Here is a 19377-nt window from a genome sequence, read left to right on the forward strand (position 1 = left end):
CACCTTTAACAGCAATAACTGCAACCAAACGCTTCTGATAACTGGAGATCAGTCTTTCACTTACTTCTAGGACTAGAACTTACTCCTATGCTTTGGATCATTGTCTTGCTGTATAATCCAGTTGCGCTTGAGTTTCAACTTACAAACAGAAGACCAGACATTCTCCTTTAGGATTTTCTTGTTTTCCTCAATTATTGCAAGCTGCCCAGGCCCTGAAGCAGCAAAGCGTCCCCGCACCATCACACTTCCACCGCCATGCTTGACTGTAGGTATGATGTTCTTTTTGTGGAATTCTTTGTTTGGTTTATGCAGGTGTAACATGACCCAAAAGGTTTGAGGATCATCAGGGTGTGATTTGGCAAAATTCAGATGAGACTTAATGTTCTTCTGGGTTAGCAGTGGTTTTTGCCTCACCACTCTTCCATGGATGCCATTTTTGCCCAGTGTCTTTCTGATAATGGTCATCAATGTGACCTTTATTGATACAAGAGAGGCCTGTAGGTCCTTTGATGTTGTCCTTGGCTCATTTGTGACTTGCTGGATGAGTAGTTGTGTGCTCTCACAGGAATTTTGGAAGGTCAGCCACTTCTGGGAAGGTTCACTACAGTGCACTTCCATTTGGAGACAATGGCTCTCACCATGGTTCTTTGGAGTCCCAGAGCCTTTGAAATTGCTTTGTAACCCTTCTCAGACTGATGTATTTCAATCACCTTCTTCCTCATCAATTCTGGAATTTCTTTCAACTTTGGCATAGTGACCTTTTAAACAAATTCATGCTGTTGAAAAAGTTCTATTTAAGTGTTGATTTGATTGAACAGGGTTTGCAGTAATCAGGCCTGGTTGCGTCTAGTCCAGCTGAACCCTATTGTGAATGCAGTTTCATAGATTTGGGGAATTAGTAACTAAGGGGGCAAATACATTTTCACATAGGCCCAGTTGGTATTGGATAACTTTTTTGCTTCAGTAAATAACATTATAATTTAAAAACTGTATTTTGTGTTTATTCAGATTGCCTTGGTTTTATATTAGATTTAGTTTAAATTTTTGGAAACAATTTAGTATGAGATATAAACAACAACAGAAGAAATCAATACTTTTTCACAGCACTGTACGTATGGACATGATGGTTTCATGACCATGTGTTTATTGCAGGATCATGATGGCCAGCTCTGCCCTGTTCATTACTTAATAAGCATCAATGCCTGCATGCTGTACAGGCTACAGTTCTGGTTATGAGATCCAGTGCGCCCATTGTGTTATCATGAAAGCTTACAGTCCATTAGCCTCCCCACTGTCATTTCTTTGTCGTTCACCTTGCCTTAGTCATGGTTCCCTTCACAAACCCTTAATTTTTAATGATGGTTGCATCCATCATGACGGTGTTCACTTGTGATTTTCATCATGTTTGTATTGTTTTAATACCTCTGGAATTTCTTACTCTCTTAAGTTTATTTTTGTACACTAACTGTTCTAGGAAAAGGCAGAAATGCACAAAATGATTGCACAGAGTGCATGTTTTATCTTTCCCCATCTAATTTTAAGGAAAGAAGGAAAGGCTCCATTGCTCCAGCTGAGAATTGGTGACTTCATTCCAGTGAAACTTCAAGTCTACTTGAGGATCCATCCATCCCTGCCATCCTCAAGATGATGAAGAGCCCATCAGGCTATACTGGAAGAATCCTGAAAGAAAGGGAATTGTTTTCTTATTGTCTCTTTCTATATTTTGGTCTAAACAGTTAAACCTTCATCACAGTGACTTAGACAGAACTTACATTTTATAGGGGTTTCCATGTTTTCAAACAGTCTAAGGAAAATACATTTCCATGGTAGTAACACCTAAGTGTTTTCAGTGACAAAGACACACTGTTTCTCCTGCCTAACTCTCATGGCCATGGCACCTTATAGCCTTTTGTAGAAAAAACAACCTTAACTCCTTAAGGGTCTTCCTCTAAGCCACAGAGCTGTTGATCTGGATTATCTGGATGTCTGTCTTGCAATAAACTGTCAATTCAAAGCATATTTGTTTTCATTTTAAAAACACATACATTAACAATGAAGTTACAGTAAAGTTCACTCTTGTCATATGTCTGTTAAATCCTGATTTCAGACATCTCCCCATCAATATGATTAATTGCTACATGATGGTTTTATTGTCTATTATCACTAACCAATTTATTTATTTTTTTACGAAAGGACATGTAGCTTCACCTAGCATGGACTGATTGAATTATAGAAGTTATGCTCTTTATAAATTACAAACATACTTATGACATCAACATTCACACTGTATAGTACTATGCTCCAGTCCATGGCTGGGGACAAATGAAAGAGAAGGTGTGATGGAAAAATGTGGAATGGCAAAAACTGAACTGTAAAAATGGATATGTACAGAGTCACAGGTATTTCGCAGGCTGGCAAAGGCCAAAATATTAAACAAACTCCCAACAAACTATACAAAGAGACGCTAACGCACTACCAAATAAACAGCTGTGATGATGGCATGAGTGCAGCTTCAGACAACAGGAGATGATGCGACAGGAACTGGGAACCAAATGTGGTGTGCCACATATACCTGGTAATATTACTAAAATATTATTATTATTATTATTATTATTATTATTATTATTATTATTATTATTATTATTATTATTATTATTCACACACTTACTGCATCTTATGAACTTCAAGAACCCTGGACAGGATCCCCTGTTTTAGAGACAGTGGGAATTCACGACACACTGTGGTTAAGTAGAGAATTACAGATCAATGCATAAATCATCACTCACACATACTACAAATCAAATTACACAGCTTAAAACTGCATATAGACTACTTAGTCATGAAAAGAATTCAACCCTAACAATATTTTTGATAAATGCGTTTTATTTGTGTAGACTGGTTGATTTGCCTGTTTCTGTGCATCAATATTTATTGCTCTAAGTAACTATTTGTAGTCTACCATTTGTTTAATTCTCTCCCAGAATGAAACAGTAAATCATTAACTGTTGGTACTGATTGTGGGTAACTACAGGCTGCAAATAGGTGTTACATAACTTCACACATACACAGATCTATAAATAGACTAGAGAGATACACATAAGCTAGGCCCTATTGACTGATGCATTGTCTATGACACAGTGGCACTTTGACATTGTTACTGATGATCAAAATTTCCTCACCACTGGCAACAACCCCAAAGTCAAGAAGATCTCCACAAAAAGATGTCTTTTATATGGCTGTTAAACTGAACAAAGCTCACTTTGGGATGATTGATTGACTCGTGACAGCTATAATATTCACTAATGTCAACATGTTTTTGATAGTTACTTTTCTGAGTATTGTATCACCTATTTTGTGAGGGTCACACAAAAATCCTAGGACTAGTTCACAAAAGTATATATAGTATACTTTTGCACCACACATCAGTGGTGGGAACTGTAAATCCAACTGATGACCAGGTGCAAAGAATGTCATGCCTTTGTGAAGAATTCCAGCAGTTGCACAAGGCAAGATGCATGTTTGTGCTCAGTAGCACAGATCTATTGCAGCACCATATGCGACATTGAATACAGTTGTTGTAGTATGACCAAGCACAACTTGTGTGCTGTGGAGGAAGAGTAATTTCATTGAAAGTGTTTGGACCAAACAATGAAAGGTGTACCTCTAATAAAGAACAATCCAAAAGTACAGTGACATCCACTGAAGCGAAGACACCATGTGGAAATGAGGTACCAAGACCATAACATGGTGAAGACTTCCTGCATCCTACAGCTGTATGAAGAGGATGAAACAACCAAAGAGGCACCAGAGCCAAGAGGAAATACACAGAAGAAGACAGGGAAATAAACAGTGTTGGGATCTACAGGGATCTACAGTGTTGCTCAAAAGTTTGTGAATTAGAATTAGAATTTTCTATATATCTGCATAAATATAACCTAAAACATCATCAGATTTTCTCACAAGTCCTAAAAGTATATAATGAAAACCCAATTAAACAAATAAGGCAAATATTATACTTGGTCATTTATTTTTTGAGGAAAATTATACAATATTACATATCTGTAAGTGCCAAAAGTATGTGAACCTTTAGGATTAGCAGTTTAATTTGAAGGTGTCAGGTGTTTCCAATCATTGGGATGACAATAAGGTGTGAGTGAGTGCCCTGTTTTTTTTTGTTTGTTTGTTTTTTTAAGAACAGTGATAAATCAAAGTCTGATCTTCACATGTTTGTGGAAGTGGTAATGTTTGTTAGCTTGTTTGTTTTTTTTTGTAGTTAAAAAAGTGTTGCAATCAAGTGTTGCTTTCATGTTTTCTTTGTTGAATATAAAGTAATTTTGAGGTGTAATTAATAGTTATTAATTTTGTAAGTTAGTCATTTTGTGTATATTTTTTTCTCTGTGAAAATATATGGTCTAACAGGACAATGAGCCAAAGCACAGGGCAAAAATTTCAAAGGAATGGCTTAAAAAAAAGAAGAAGCTTTGCGGAGTCAAAACCCAGACTTAAATCCAAATATTCCCTATTATATCCTAATTAATTCTCTATCTAATCAGTCTACCAAATGCTCTGTATCAAAAACATACCAGTGGTTTTACACACTTATAGTTTTTGGGATACTTCCAGTGTTTCAGTCATATTCAAAGCTTTGGATATCATCAGTCATGTGGTAATAGAAATCTTACACAAGCTGCAACACACTGTGTGGAAACAATGGGATTCACTGCAGTGAAACGAGCTTTGATGCCTTGGCTTTGCAGGTCCTTGTCAGGCGGCAGAGACAGCTACAATTGCATGATGTGCTTTATTGCAAACAGGACAGGCAAACAATCCAAAAACAACAGACATAAATGTGGTCAGTAAACAGGCAAAAGTCAGGCGATCAGCAAACAGAGTTGTGAGGGCAGACAACTAGAATTGAGAAGCAAAATACACAAAACAATAGCTACATCATAGGGCTGATATCAAGCATGCTTCAGGGTGGAAGAAAGAGACTAACAGCAGGAGGATGGCTGGAGTTTGAGTGTGGCATGTCAGATTCATCTTTCTGGACTTTCATTGTGTTTTTTTCAGTCAGAAGTCCACATCATCAACATGAACGCTGCTTTAATTCAGCTTGAGCTGACACACCACGGGTTCGTGGTCCTTCATCTGGCTCTTGCTTTTGAGGACACAAGCTGAGCTGAGTTGGCTTCAGTGGTTTCGAACCACAGCTATAGCCACACATATTACACTCAAGTCGCATGTGCATGTAAGTTCCAACCTGTAGGAACAGCGGTGTGGTTGAGTCAGGAGACATTAGTTAATCATCTAGCTGGAGCCAGCATAGGTTCTGGATGTCCACTGGCTCATGACAGCCAGCCTCATGTAGGACAACCCCCCAAAATATGTTTCATGGAGATGCTCCCCCTTAGTTAAAAAAAGTGACCTACCTAAGACAGACAAGAAACAAAGAGAGAGAAATGGAGAGCTGCATACAGACGTTAGAGAGAGTGATAAAAGATGGTAAAAGTCATGTTATACCTTACACCTCAGTTCATTAAAAGTCCATACAAAGGTTTTGCCATTTTTCAGGCCTGAACGAAGAAATGGTGTAGGTTTTGACTGTTGCACGATTTCAGGGTTCTTATTCTGGGTTTCCAGCATGAAGGGGAAACACTGAACAGAAAGTGGCTGGGATTTTTGGGCTCAGCCATGATTTTCTCCTGCTCATTTCACCCTGGATGAGTGAAGGTCAGTGAGGGTGAAGTGCTTACAGCCAGTGTTTGTGTCTGCACGCCATATGCTCTGCTCAGACTTGCGTTTGGAATTTGATTTGTGCCAGAGGGCAGTGGAGAACTATGAGCTTTATTTACTCTAACGGCTTGTGTAAACATCAAAAACAGTTAAGTTCTTTGAGGTGTTGAACCATCAGAGTGTATGACTTTTATTTTGAAAGTTCTGCCTTTTTCACCGACAATTCATTCATTAAATCTGTGCACGTTTTGTCTTGTGCTGTGATCATGACCAAGTGGGAACTAGAAAGTTTCCTGGGGAGAAAGAGAAGTTTTAAAGGCTGCCCAACTCGTAACTCCTGCTGGGAAACTTCTCTCAGTTGCGCTTCTGTGACGTAGAGGGGAAAAGTAAGAACTAGAAATATATAGCCTACATGATTTAATTTTTCATTTTCTTTTTCTGTTGAGTTTCTGTTTAGATTTGAATACTGGGTGATACTTCGCTTTCTGTAAGGTTTTTCATTAAAATGCTCTTTCATGTTAATTTATGAGTTGTTCACAGTGAATTATCACATCCAATTTATTAATACATTAAGCACTAACCAAACAACTCTAATTCCAGTTTTACAGACAGTTTACAGTGAGCATTCATTTTATTTCCGACTTCAGACAGAGCAGTTGGTGTGAACTCTGTAATGTGGGAAATTGGGAGGTTCCGAGCTGGAGAATTCCGATTTACCAGTTGAACTCAAGCGTCATTGTGTCTCTAGTCTCTACATGTAACGGGGATAGACATTACGTCTCACAAACATAAACAGCGCGACAGTGTTACACATGAAGGGGGACTCCGATTCGCTCAGGAACAGCACGGCTTTTAGTCAGCAGTAACAAAGTTAACAGAGCTGGTAACTTTTCTGTTCTTGAGAGGGGAAAGTGGAATAGTCTCAGTCTGAAGGTGAATGAGAATGGAAATAGCGGAGAGAGAAGAGAGTACAGCCAGGCAGGGAGCCAGACTGCTGGGGAGAGTCACAACACGTCCACCGGAGCATCCACAAAACTCCACTAAGTGTACAGCCACTAAAAGGAGAATAATCACACTGGTAAGTTTGTTCACATAAAATAAATACTAATGAATACAAACACATTCTCTAGTAAATTAAATCTTCAACGGTTAGAAAACTTGATTTCATGTTTGTTTGAGATATAAAAAATATTTATGCTACTCATGTTAGTTTACAAATACATTTTTGGACAATGCATGAGTTTGAAAAACAAATCATCAAAATTAGAAACTGGTTAAAAAAAAACTCTGATTACCAGGTGTTTGCTTATGTTGCTCTTAGCCGTAAGAATTATATTCATGTCTTTTTGTTTGTTTGTTTGTTTGTTTTTAGTGCAAACGGATATCTCTGGCGCGATGTGTCATAGTATAGTATAGTCTGTTCATAGTATATTTAAAACATCTGCATATTTCAAACGAAACGATTTGGAGACCTCTCTGGTAGTCATGTTTTCGCAAGGTGAGAGCGAAAGGACATGGGGTCTTGTGGGCTGTAATCCGTCTTTTCTACCTAGTGCGGATTAATCTGATGATGGCGTGTTGCTATGTCCACCGAGTACCGCACCAAAAAAAAAAGAAGAAGAAACATGAACTGCTGCCACTTAATTTTGTGGGTGGAGTTTTCCGTTTACATTGGGTTAATTATATTTACACGTTAATTAGGGATGCCAAATTGTTAATGCTTTTATTAAAAGAATATGGAGAAACACACATTTTACACATCCCTGGAAAGTGGCTTCCTCAGTGAGGCCCAACGGGTGTATATTTAAAGTGCTACAGTAATGTGTTTGTTTTTCAACTCAAATATGCAGGACCCACAAAGCAGTGTTTTTCCACTGAGAACACAGTGTGGGGAGTAGATTTACACCCAGCCCTGAGAAAAATGGTTCCAACCACATGCATATTAAAGTTTGAGTATTGTAAAGCACTCCAGTGATGTATGTAGTGTCATCATTACATGTAACAAAAATAGTCTGTTACACTGAGAACATGAGAGCAGTAACATAAGAACCTCTGAGAAACCGTTTTCCCCTTAGAATATTCCAGACTAATTAAATGTGCCAGTATGTCATGCATGTGTTTGTTTTATTAGGCCTTTTTTATTCTACAGATTTCACACCTATTTTAGTTCTTTAATTGACAAAACCAGGGATAACATGTTCTCAAAAACAGCTTGTTGTCTAGTGTTGAAGAATATAGTATGGGTGAAGCTTGTTTGAATGAGGCTGTGAAACAGATACGCGAGTACTATAACAGTAGGATATAAACACAATCCTACTGCAACATGCTACAAGGAAACCACTTTTCTAAGTGCAGTTATTATCGAGTAAATCCTAGTGTGTAACTGAGCTGAGTAACCTAAAATAACAGAACAGACAATTTACTGTGTCGTGTAATATAGTTTATTTGTGTCTGCTACAAAACCTCCAGCTTGTGACACGCACACACAGAGAAAAGAAAACTACTGTCCAAACAGCAGAATGTCTCTGAAGAACGATGTGTATACAGTTCTAATTGGGATATATTAGTATATTAAACATTGAATTGACATATTAAATTGAATGTTACACAGAGGTGCTGAAAACAGATGGAGACTGGTTCAAGATGACAGGAAGCCTTGCTCAAATAATGACTCTTAAAATTCTGTACAGTCCCCTTTGTATGTATTGGAATGGCAAAGTCAATTCTTTTATTTTTGCTGTACACTGAAGATTTTGGTTTGAGATTAAAACATGAATATGAGACAATGAAAAGGAGACTTGAGGGTGGACTGCCACCAAAGATGTCATGTTCTAAGTTGTTTAACAGATATAATCTAGATATAAATATGAGAGCTAAAATTCTGATCTGTCATCTCATATTCATCTTTAGATCTCAAAACCAAATTCATTCAGTGAAAACAATAGAACTGGCCATACTGTTCCAATACATTTAAAAGTGACAATATATTTTTTTTAAATTACAGCATTAAAAAACTTGCATTGATTGCTTCTCATTTCACATGATTAATCTCAGCTTGTGAACACACACCACTTCTTGCTATATAGAACAAGATTAGCTGAATGGGTTTGAGTTTAACAAATAATATTTCTAACTTGCCACATTTGTTGCATGAGCTCAAGTGTAACTAGAAAGATGCCTTAAAGTTGTGTTAATAATAATAATAATAATAATAATAATAATAATAATAATATAATAATCACTGACTGTGACAGGCAATGTTTTCATTTCTATGGAACATAAATATAAGTGTATTTAAGTATGTAAGTGATTTATGTATATAAGTGTATAAGTGTGAGATTTAACACCCAAAAGTCACTTCAGCTGCACTGCAAAAAATGGGTTTCTTGAAACAAGCAAGACACACTTAAATCTAGTTAAAGTGTACTAGAACCAAGAGAGAAAAAAATCTGCCAATGGAGCAAGCAAAACTGACTTGGTAATAATTCTCAAAATAGCATAAATATCTAGTCACTAAAAATGCTATTGGATCTTAAAACTAGACAAAACTGCCAAACTTTAAGCAAGTTGTGCATATTACAAGCAATGAAAACTCAGTTATTCAAGATAGACTTAATGAGTATTTTGGTCTCTTGATTGAGCTGACTTTAAGAACTTATTCCTTAATGGGGGGGGGGCTTACAATAAAACACAATTTCTTCAAACAGAATAATAAAAATAAGTGACTTTGTCTTAAATTAAGGCACCAGAAGCATTGTTATTTTTTAGCATTTTTATTGAAGCAGCGAAAAACTCTGCAACATAGTGTCACGGATTGTTGAAGGCGGCGGATGTAAGCACCGATTTCTATTGAATAAAGTGCAAAACAAAATCAAAACTGTGAAAACAAGAACCATAATTGTAAAACTGACACAAGGCAAAAACATGCAGACTATGAGAGCAGCTGTAGCACACACGATAACACATGAACACGACAACATCAAAAGCTTGACAATTAGGTGCTGAAAAACAAGGGATGCTTCTCATTTCTTATTTGTGCATCCTTATTTCCTTTGCTCGCTTCTTAGTTCCACCCCCTTAGGATGTAAGGGAAGGATGCAAGAATGAGATGCGAGGAGAGAGGAGTCGAAGCAAGTCAAATAGAATATCCTCGTTCTCTCAAGTGTCACTTCAAAGCCACGTCAATTAATGATGAGTGTGTTCAGCTGGATTACTTCATTGTGCTTCAGGGATCTGCCATTATGTTGTTGGAGCTTGGTTAATAACAACATTTTTATTAAAGCAACATGCACTGATAGTATGTGAAATGTCTGGTTTATTCAACAATGAATTAATAAGCAATATAGAAAGTATCACATCTTTTGTGCAGCTTTGCATATCCAAACATGCAAGGATCAATTAATGACAATACTGAATGTAAGCATATTATTTAATAATATTTCACAGAAAATTCTATTACATCAAAGGACTTTTTGTTTGAGATTATGGCAGATCCCACAAGATCTGCCAGAGGGGAATTTATACAGTATCTCACAAAAGTGAGATATTTACAAAAATGTGAGGGGTGTAATCACTTTTGTGAGATACTGTATGTGCATCAGGTTTTTTGACAAGAATCATTTCCGCAAAGGCATACACCTGTGTATCCTTGCTCCTAGCTCCTCTGGATGGTTCCTCACTCCTTGCCTCCTCACGGTGCAATTAGAGGATTAATATGTCCTTCAAGATGTTTCACATCGATCATTTTCCAGGTCACGGGCTGGGGGATGAAAGAGCGAGGAAACAATAAAACATCGGTTTGAGTATTGAGAAGCACCCTAGAACTTCTGTAGGGGTGCTTATTAGGGGTAACACAGAACAGGTGTGAGTGATCAGTGGGTCATGTGACATGCTGGGCATGATGGGTAATGTAGTTCAGTGTGGATTTCAGCAAAACCATGACGCATAGCTGCTTCATTGAAAAATTTAAGTTGTGCAAGTGCTCTTAGTCTAAGGAAATATAAGGAAAGCAATCTTGTTCCTCTGCTGGTGTATTATGCAAACTATTGCATATTGTAGCTTGTTACTGGTTAAATATAGCCTAATATTTACTGGAAGACCTTACTAAGACAAAGTTAAATATTTTCTTAAAATGAAATTACTTTTATAATGCAAAACATGATTGACAAGATTTTTCTTTTTACACACAAAAAAAAATTCCCCAGAAACACGGCTTTTTACTTTATTGAAATTGCTTTTTTTCAGTGCGAGATGATGATGAATATTAGAGTTGGAATGACAAAGGTCACTAGCTTAGCTTGAGGTTGAATGGGCACGTATCGCATCTGCATTGATTTCTGTACCACCAAGGTGATTCTCCAGGCCCTGTATTATCGTAACGAACTCATGCTGTTTAGATGGTTGGAATCCATATCCTACTGACTACCAGGGGGAAAAAATGTCTCCCAATTACTTTTTTTAACTACCCCAATTGTTTGGAAGGCAATAAGCATACTGAAAACTTTTTTTTTTTTTTTTTTTTAAAGGGTTTTTATTTTAAAAATATACTTAAGAACTCGGTACACATGAAACTGAATCATGATGACAATAAGTAAATAAGATTCGTACTTGGCCCTGAGTAATCATCTGCTCAGCAAGGTGCAATTTGAATTCAAGGAACTTTGAATTTGGTTTCTTTCCTAAAAGCTGGCAGTTAGTCTTATACTGAAGCCATGCATTGTTGATTGCCAAATCAAAAAAGTGGAAAATTGCACGCACTTGTCCATTACGAGTATGAGTGCTGTTGGACTCAGCAATTGACACTGGTCTTAGTACCTGGACATACCTTTTCTCTTTCTTAGACCATCTACTTCATGTGTCCTGGGGCTCAGTGCCATAGGAAGATGATGGCATGACCACTGGGTTGTTGTCAAACCACTTAATGACAGCGAGTTCAGGACTTCATCTGACCACCATCTAAGATGCCCCCTCTTCCTTTCTTTTTGAAGCCCTGATCTCATATAATGTTGCAGTCCTTTGGAATTCTGTTCTTCATGAGAGTTCCAGTACCTTCCAGCCCTTTCTCCATCAGGAGAAAAATGGAGAACAAAATGGAGTTAGTAACTACAAATGTCCACTGTGGAGGACATTTTTTTTTTAACACTCTCCTATCATGGTAAAACAGTGTTACATTACTTTAGAAAATGACTTATAGTGTTCTTCGGAGATTCATAAAATAAAATTCATAAAATATAACAAAGATTCATAAAATATAACATTTCAAGGCAAATTTTGCTCAATGAAAATAATTAATCACTTACTTTTCCTCTTTCCATAAAATGTCCTTGTGGTAATGGACACCATTTTCTTTGAAGAGGAAGTTCCCAAAACCCCACTACCAGACATTTGCTATCATTTAAAAGTCCTAAATGTCCTCTTTAGAGAATAAAAGGAGTTAGCTCAGTAGTATGCATGGTGTGAGAAATATTTAAGTTTACAAAAAACTTTTGGCGAAATGCGTACACACACACATAGTGTACAACAGGTACATGTATGTGACCTTTATATATATATCTATATATGTACACACAGTGCATCCGGAAAGTATTCACAGCGCTTCACTTTTTCCACGTTTTGTTATGTTACAGCCTTATTCCAACGTGAAAGAAGTTTGTTTGAAATCTTTGCAAATTTATTAAAAATAAAAAACAAAAAAAGCACATGTACATAAGTATTCACAGCCTTTGGATATATATATATATATATATATATATATATATATATATATATATATATATATATTAAATATATATATATATATATATATTAAATATATATATATATATATTTTATATATATATATATATATATATATATATATATATATTAAATATATATATATATATATATATATATATTTTATATATATATATATATATATATATATTTTTATATATATATATATATATATATATATATATTAAATATATATATATATATATATATATATATTTAATATATATATATATATATATATATATATATATATATATATATATATATTTAATATATATATATATATATATATATTTTATATATATATATATATATATATATATATATATATATATATATAAAATATATATATATATATATATATATTAAATATATATATATATATATATATATATATATATATATATATATATATATATATATATTCCGGGCAGGCCTGGTAAGCCCAAACGGGTAGTGCGGGTGAACTGGGAACGTCTGGAGGAGGCCCCTGTCTGCAAGATCTTCAACTCACACCTTCGGCTGAGTTTTTCTGGCACCCCTGTGGAGGTTGGGGGCATTGAACCTGAGTGGGCAATGTTCAAAGCCTCCATTGCTGAAGCTGCAGCAGAGATCTGTGGTCTCAAGGTCTTAGGTGCCTCAAGGGGCGGTAACCCTCGAACATCATGGTGGACACTGGTGGTCAGGGAAGCCGTCCGACTGAAGAAGGAGGCCTTCCAGGATGTGTTATCCCGGAGGACTCCGGAGACAGTTGCAAGGTACCGACAGGCCCAAAGGGCTGCAGCCTCTGCTGTGAAAGAGGAAAAGCAGTGGGTGTGGGAGAAATTCGGAGAGGACATGGAGAAGGACTTTCGGTCGGCACTAAAGTGTTTCTGGAAAACCATCCACCACCTCAGGAGGGGGAAATGGAGAACCATCCAAGCTGTGTACAGTAAGGATGGGACGCTGTTGACCTCAACTGAGGAAGTAACTGCACGGTGGAAGGAACACTTTGAGGAACTCCTGAATCCGACTAACACACCCTCTATGGTAGAGGCAGAGGTGGAGGATGATGGGGGATCATCGTCAATTTCCCTGGTGGAGGTCACTGAGGTAGTCAAACAACTACACATTGGCAAAGCCCCGGGGATTGATGAGATCTGTCCAGAAAAGCTGAAAGCTCTGGGTGTGGAGGGGATGTCTTGGATGACACACCTCTTTAGTCGGGGACAGTGCCAAAAGGAGTGGTAGACCGTGGTGGTGGTTCCCCTGTTCAGAAAGGGGGACTAGAGAGTGTGTGCCAACTATAGGGGTATCACACTTCTCAGCCTCCCTGGTAAAGTCTACTCCAGGGTGCTGGAATGGAGGGTTCGGCCAATAGTCGAATCTCAGATTGAAGAGGAACAATGTGGATTCCGTCCTGGTTGTGGATCAATGGACCAGCTCTTTACTCTCGCAAAGATCTTGGAGGGGGCCTGGGAGTATGCCCAGCCGGTCTACATGTGTTTTGTGGATTTGGAGAAGGCATATGATTGGGTACCCAGGGGTTTAATGTGGGAGGTGCTGAGGGAGTATGGGGTGAGGGGTTCCCTTCTTAGGGCTATCCAATCGCTGTACTCCCAAAGTGAAAGCTGTGTCTGGATGCTCGGCTAAAAGTCGGGCTCGTTCCAGGTGGGGGTTGGTCTCCGCCAGGGCTGCGCTTTGTCACCAATCCTGTTTGTGATATTCATGGACAGGATATTGAGGCGTAGTCATGGTGGGGAGGGGTTGCAGTTTGGTGACCTGATGATCTCATCACTGCTTTTTGCAGATGATGTAGTACTAATGGCGTCATCGGTCCGTGACCTCCAGCACTCACTGGATTGGTTTGCAGCTGAGTGTGAAGCGGCTGGGATGAGGATTAGCACCTCTAAATCTGAGGCCATGGTTCTCAGTAGGAAACCGATGGAGTGCCTACTCCGGGTGAGGAATGAGTACTTAACCCAAGTGAAGGAGTTCAGGTACCTTGGGGTCTTGTTCACGAGAGAGGGGACATACGAGCGGGAGATTGGCCAGAGAATCGGAGCAGCTGGAGCAGTATTGCAATCGCTTTACCGCACTGTTGTGAAGAAAAGAGAGCTGAGACGGAAGGCAAAGCTCTCGATCTACTGAGCAATCTTCGTTCCTACCCTCACCTATGGTCATGAAGTTTGGGTAGTGACCGAAAGAACTAGATTGCGGGTACAAGCGGCCGAAATGGGTTTTCTCAGGAGGGTGGCTGGCCTCTCCCTTAGAGATAGGGTGAGAAGCTTGGTTATCCGAGAGGAACTCGGAGTAGAGCCGCTGCTCCTTTGCGTTGAAAGGAGCCAGTTGAGGTGGTTCGGGCACCTGGTAAGGATCCCTCCATGTTCCAGGCATGTCCGGCTGGGAGGAGACCTCGGGGAAGACCCAGGACCAGGTGGAGAGATTATATCGCCACACTGACCTGGGGACGCCTCGGGATCCCCCAGTCAGAACTGGTTAATGTGGCTCGGGAAAGGGAAGTTTAGGGTCCCCTGCTGGAGCTGCTGCCCCCGTGACCCGATAATAGATAAGCGGTTGAGAATGGGGAGATATTTTTATATATATAAAATATTATACACACAAGTATATATTTATATAGTAATATATTTAACAATTGTATATTGTAGAAAAATATAACTGCAAAATAACTTTAATCTAACTAACTGTTCATAAGGCAGATGTCATGTTGGAAAAAAACTGTTCATGGGCCCAGATGTTTTGGTGCAGAGTGCACTATAGTGCCTGCCACAGGGGAGGAGTTGAAAGAGCTAATGGCTCGGGTGTGTGGGCTCTGTGATGATTTTTTCATCCACTTTTTGACTCTGGACAGTCGAAATTACTACAGTTATTTCCTGACAGTAGTCATCAATCTATAAAATCTCTCCAGATTTACTCTCCTTTGCTTTATAATTGCTTGGTTTAACCAAACACGCATTTAGCCAGTTTGCTCATACTGTCTCAAACATCTCTCAGCTCGCTGCTGGAGCCAAAGTAAAGACATCTCCTGATTGGCTAAACTTACTGCTGCAGCTGCACTCATTTATATTCATTCTATTGTTAAACTTTTGATGAATGTTTTGAAGAAGCCTGAAGTACAGACGAGTTGTAAAGCAAACTGTGGTCTGAATTGAAGAGGTAATTCTATATGCACAAACCTAAGAAAAGCACAAGTGGACCAAAATCCCTTTAACTGTCTCTAACCTTGTTAAAAATACTCAAACAATAGTTTAAATACAACTGTATAATGTGTATGTTTGTTAGACTCACTTGCTCACAACTAACTTGAAAGACGACAAAATATTTGGAAAACTTAGTACTAGTAGTAGTAACATCGTTATTAATTGTTTTTATTAATTGTTTTTATATTTTCTCCACAGGTTATTCTGACCACATTACTGGCTGTAATCCTAGCAGTTATATTTGTCTTGAAGCTACACTGTGATTTAAAAGGTGGGATCTTTATTTACTGCTTCACACTTTAATATGGAAATTTAATCTTTCAATTTATTTTGCAGTCACAGATTTAGACTATAATGCTGGTTGATCTGATCACAAATAGAGATGGATAGTCAGTCACTATTAGTTATCCTATGGGTCTCCTTTGTGCTATACTTTTGAATGTCATCAGCAGCTGGGTTTCCAGATCTGCCTGAAGGAGGATGATCATACTTCAAAACAAGACTCAAAAGTGCTAGCTAATAGCAAAAACTATAAATATGCATTAAGTGTATATTTACCACTTAATCAGACAGTATATCACAGGTAAACTGTCAGGTACTCAGATTGGTCAGTACAAGCTATACTCATAGTGTCATATAGTATTTTGCGCAGCTCATCACGCTTCACATGCACTCAGTAATCACACAGTCACACAGATGAAAAGAAAGTGAAGTAAAAACCCCAGTAAAATGTGAGTTGCATTTTATTTTAATCAGTACGCACTGGGAGAGTGCTGTCAATAATCACACACACAAACACACACACACACAGCTTTAACAAACTTGACCACAGTGCACAGGGCTATGAACTGCTGGAGTATATGTAAACTGATGAGCTTTGTGTATACTGATGATTGATGCACATTTGAGAGGAAAACCCTGCATTCTCTCCAAAATATATAAGTGAAGTGCAAAAAGATAGAATGTGATATTTTTTTGTTTGTTTGTTTTTATAAAACAGACAGTGTCATTCAGTAATACAGGTGCAGAGTAGAATCTTTAATACTATGGTTTGGTGTTAGGGATATCATAAATGATTTTTTAAAAATATATTATGTATCCATTTGGGCAGGAAAGTAGTTTGATATTACCCTTTATGTCCATAATAAAAGTGGGATTTTTTTTTATACTGTACTGCTGTTCAGATTTAGAAATATCTACAAATGAGTCGGCTGTAAATATCTTTCATTGCAATTGTAGACAGTCCATTATGTGCAATATAATATGGTCATGGACTGGACTGCAGAGCAGACATACAGTATGTTATGTTATTAACACTTATGTTAATTATATAAAGTACTCTACAGTTTGAAAGTCTTTAGGAGATGTGTATGCAGGTGTATTTTTGGCCTCAACTGTAATATCAGAGAGTACATACTGTACATGGTGGCTTAGTGTAAAATCCCATTGTGCAAGATGCTCCATTAATGTCAGGTGTGCAAAAGTCGTTTAAAAAATCATGTAAACAATGAGAATGGAACAGGGAGATGTGTCACCTGAGTCCTATTGCACTGGGTATTTATTAGCAGTGTATAAAGTAGGTGAACACCTTCTATATGTTAATGTAGTGATGTGAAAATATTTATTCATTGTTACCTTCTGAAGACATAGGAATACATAACTTTTTTTTTGTAAACTATAGCAGCAGATAGCAGGATGATTCATGTTTCAGAAATGACTAAATTACAGAGATCTCTCTTTTTTCTCTCTCTCTCTATGACAGATAATTCCTGTAGAAATAGGTGTCTTTCTGGAAATAGAAACAGCAAGTCATCATGTCACTGTGATGCACCATGTGTGCAGGAAGGCAACTGCTGTCTGGACTATGAAGAAGTGTGTATTGAACCCAGTAAGTAGCTCAGCTGTTCATTCAGAGTTGACACCTTGAGTCAGTGATTTAAGTTCCTACGTTATATCGATGTCTGTGCAGGGGAGGTTCTTCGTATTCAGACTCGACGTGAGCAGGGGCTTATATTGACTTTCTGGACGACATTTTGAAGTGATTAAAATGTAGACTAGACTTGTGTGATATAATGATTTAATCATCGCTAAATGATGTTATACTGCAACAATATCCAGTGACGTTTGCTCTGATTTTGCATTTTGTGCAGAAGTTTAACATTGGCGTATGCTTGGATGAGTTATTACTCACAAATATACTAAAAGAGTGGTGTATTTATCCCAGGAGATGAGCTGAAGGACACATTAATCTGTAATGATTTATGCAAGTGTTTTGAACTCCCTGATATTAACTAACACTGCCTGAAATCCCTGCCTCCTTTATCCCATCTTACATACTCTCGACATGCTTTTTGTCATGAGAAAAAGTTTTGACTTTCTTAATTTGGAGATAAATCTATCATCCATTACATCTATGTTTGCTCAGCTTAGTGAACAGTACAGTAGTATAGAATGTAGTGAAATAAGTGCAATTTGGGGGGGTTTTTTGTCTGAAAGAGAAAAAAGGACAATTATTTTGACCAAAAAAGATTGAATATGCCTTAAACTCTGCTTTGACTCTCCTGTCAGCACTCAGACCTGTTCAAACATGGAAAATGTAATTCACCTAAATTTCCACCATCCAGCTAGTTTTTGTGATGGACAATGCTGGCAGGAACCTGATTTATTATTATTATTATTATTATTATTATTATTATTATTATTACTACTACTACACCCTCCTGTACTTTCCTTAAACCTGAAATGGTGGAGATGCTAATTTTCATGTCTTTTTTAGTCTATCGTTTATGGTGATATTTTATAATGGTAAATCACAACCACAGGGGAAAAAATCTATATGGCAGAAGACCTATGTGGACTGTAGAAGCAGATCAAACTTTTTAAAATCAATTTTTACTTTGTCTTTGTAATTTCTTTGTCTGTAAATGTTCCAGGTAAAGTAATAAACGTTCCTTTTTCCACCTTATTTCTTTTAGCTGAACTCCAATCAGATGATGACATCACATAATCATAGTGACAGTAAAATATAAGTAATTATGTTGTAGACATAAAAGTAGTAGACAAAAGTAGTAGACACAAAAAGACAGTGGATGTGATTGAGATATGGTATTTATCAAAGTGATGGGTTTGGGGGGGGGTATGGTGGGGGAAGTGTGTAATATTTGAAACGTCAGTTGAGGTAATTAATATGTATAACATAGACTTTGGATTCTGTAAATGTTGTATGCATGTATGTGTAGTTTTGTCACGTGTGTTTGTAAGCATAATGTTTGAGATGTGTGGTATGGCTTTGATCATGTGGTTGGTCTGTAGAAGCTGTATTGTTGGCTATTGCAAGGTGATTCCCTGATGTATGTAGGTGATCAGTGGTGTCCAAATAATGTTAATTTTGAAAGTTTTGTTTTTACTAGGTTTTTCCAGTGTGTGTTATTAATATTGTTCTTTGAATTCCAATATTTTAGTATGGTTTTCTTGGCGATGGTTAGCACTGTAAGGATGACTATTGTATTTTCCTTTGTAATGTTGATCTCAGATGTATCTCCAAGTAGGCAAAGTGATGTTGATGATGCTCAGTTGAATAAATTAGTATAAGTTCATCACTGTATTACTGTGAATACCCACGAAAGAAAGATCAGAGTCCACGCAAGTATAATTTCATGCTTCAATTAAC

General features: G+C 37.5%; 1 protein-coding gene and 1 long non-coding RNA gene across 4 annotated transcripts in view; one reads left to right on the plus strand and one right to left on the minus strand.

The window, feature by feature from the left end:
• Positions 1–6463: 6463 nt before the first annotated feature.
• Positions 6464–19377, plus strand: part of enpp1 (ectonucleotide pyrophosphatase/phosphodiesterase 1) — a 78620-nt gene continuing 65706 nt past the window's right edge. For 2 of the 3 annotated variants that reach the window (XM_053687340.1, XM_053687348.1), the window contains exons 1-3: positions 6464–6811; positions 15906–15978; positions 17470–17595. In XM_053687340.1, coding sequence (XP_053543315.1) covers positions 6671–6811; positions 15906–15978; positions 17470–17595 — 340 coding nt within the window. In that variant the 5' untranslated portion in view covers positions 6464–6670. The remainder of the gene's footprint in view (positions 6812–15905; positions 15979–17469; positions 17596–19377) is intronic. The other variant, XM_017453396.3, reaches the window with a different exon arrangement.
• LOC128635281 (uncharacterized) overlaps positions 8990–19377 on the minus strand; it is a 49214-nt gene continuing 38826 nt past the window's right edge. Inside the window, exons 2-3 of the long non-coding RNA XR_008398225.1 lie at positions 11558–11790; positions 8990–10492 (exon numbers count right to left, since the gene is read on the minus strand). This is a non-coding gene — a long non-coding RNA (uncharacterized LOC128635281). The remainder of the gene's footprint in view (positions 10493–11557; positions 11791–19377) is intronic.

The sequence above is a fragment of the Ictalurus punctatus genome, chromosome 2, assembly GCF_001660625.3.
Source record: "Ictalurus punctatus breed USDA103 chromosome 2, Coco_2.0, whole genome shotgun sequence".
NCBI lineage: Eukaryota > Metazoa > Chordata > Actinopteri > Siluriformes > Ictaluridae > Ictalurus > Ictalurus punctatus.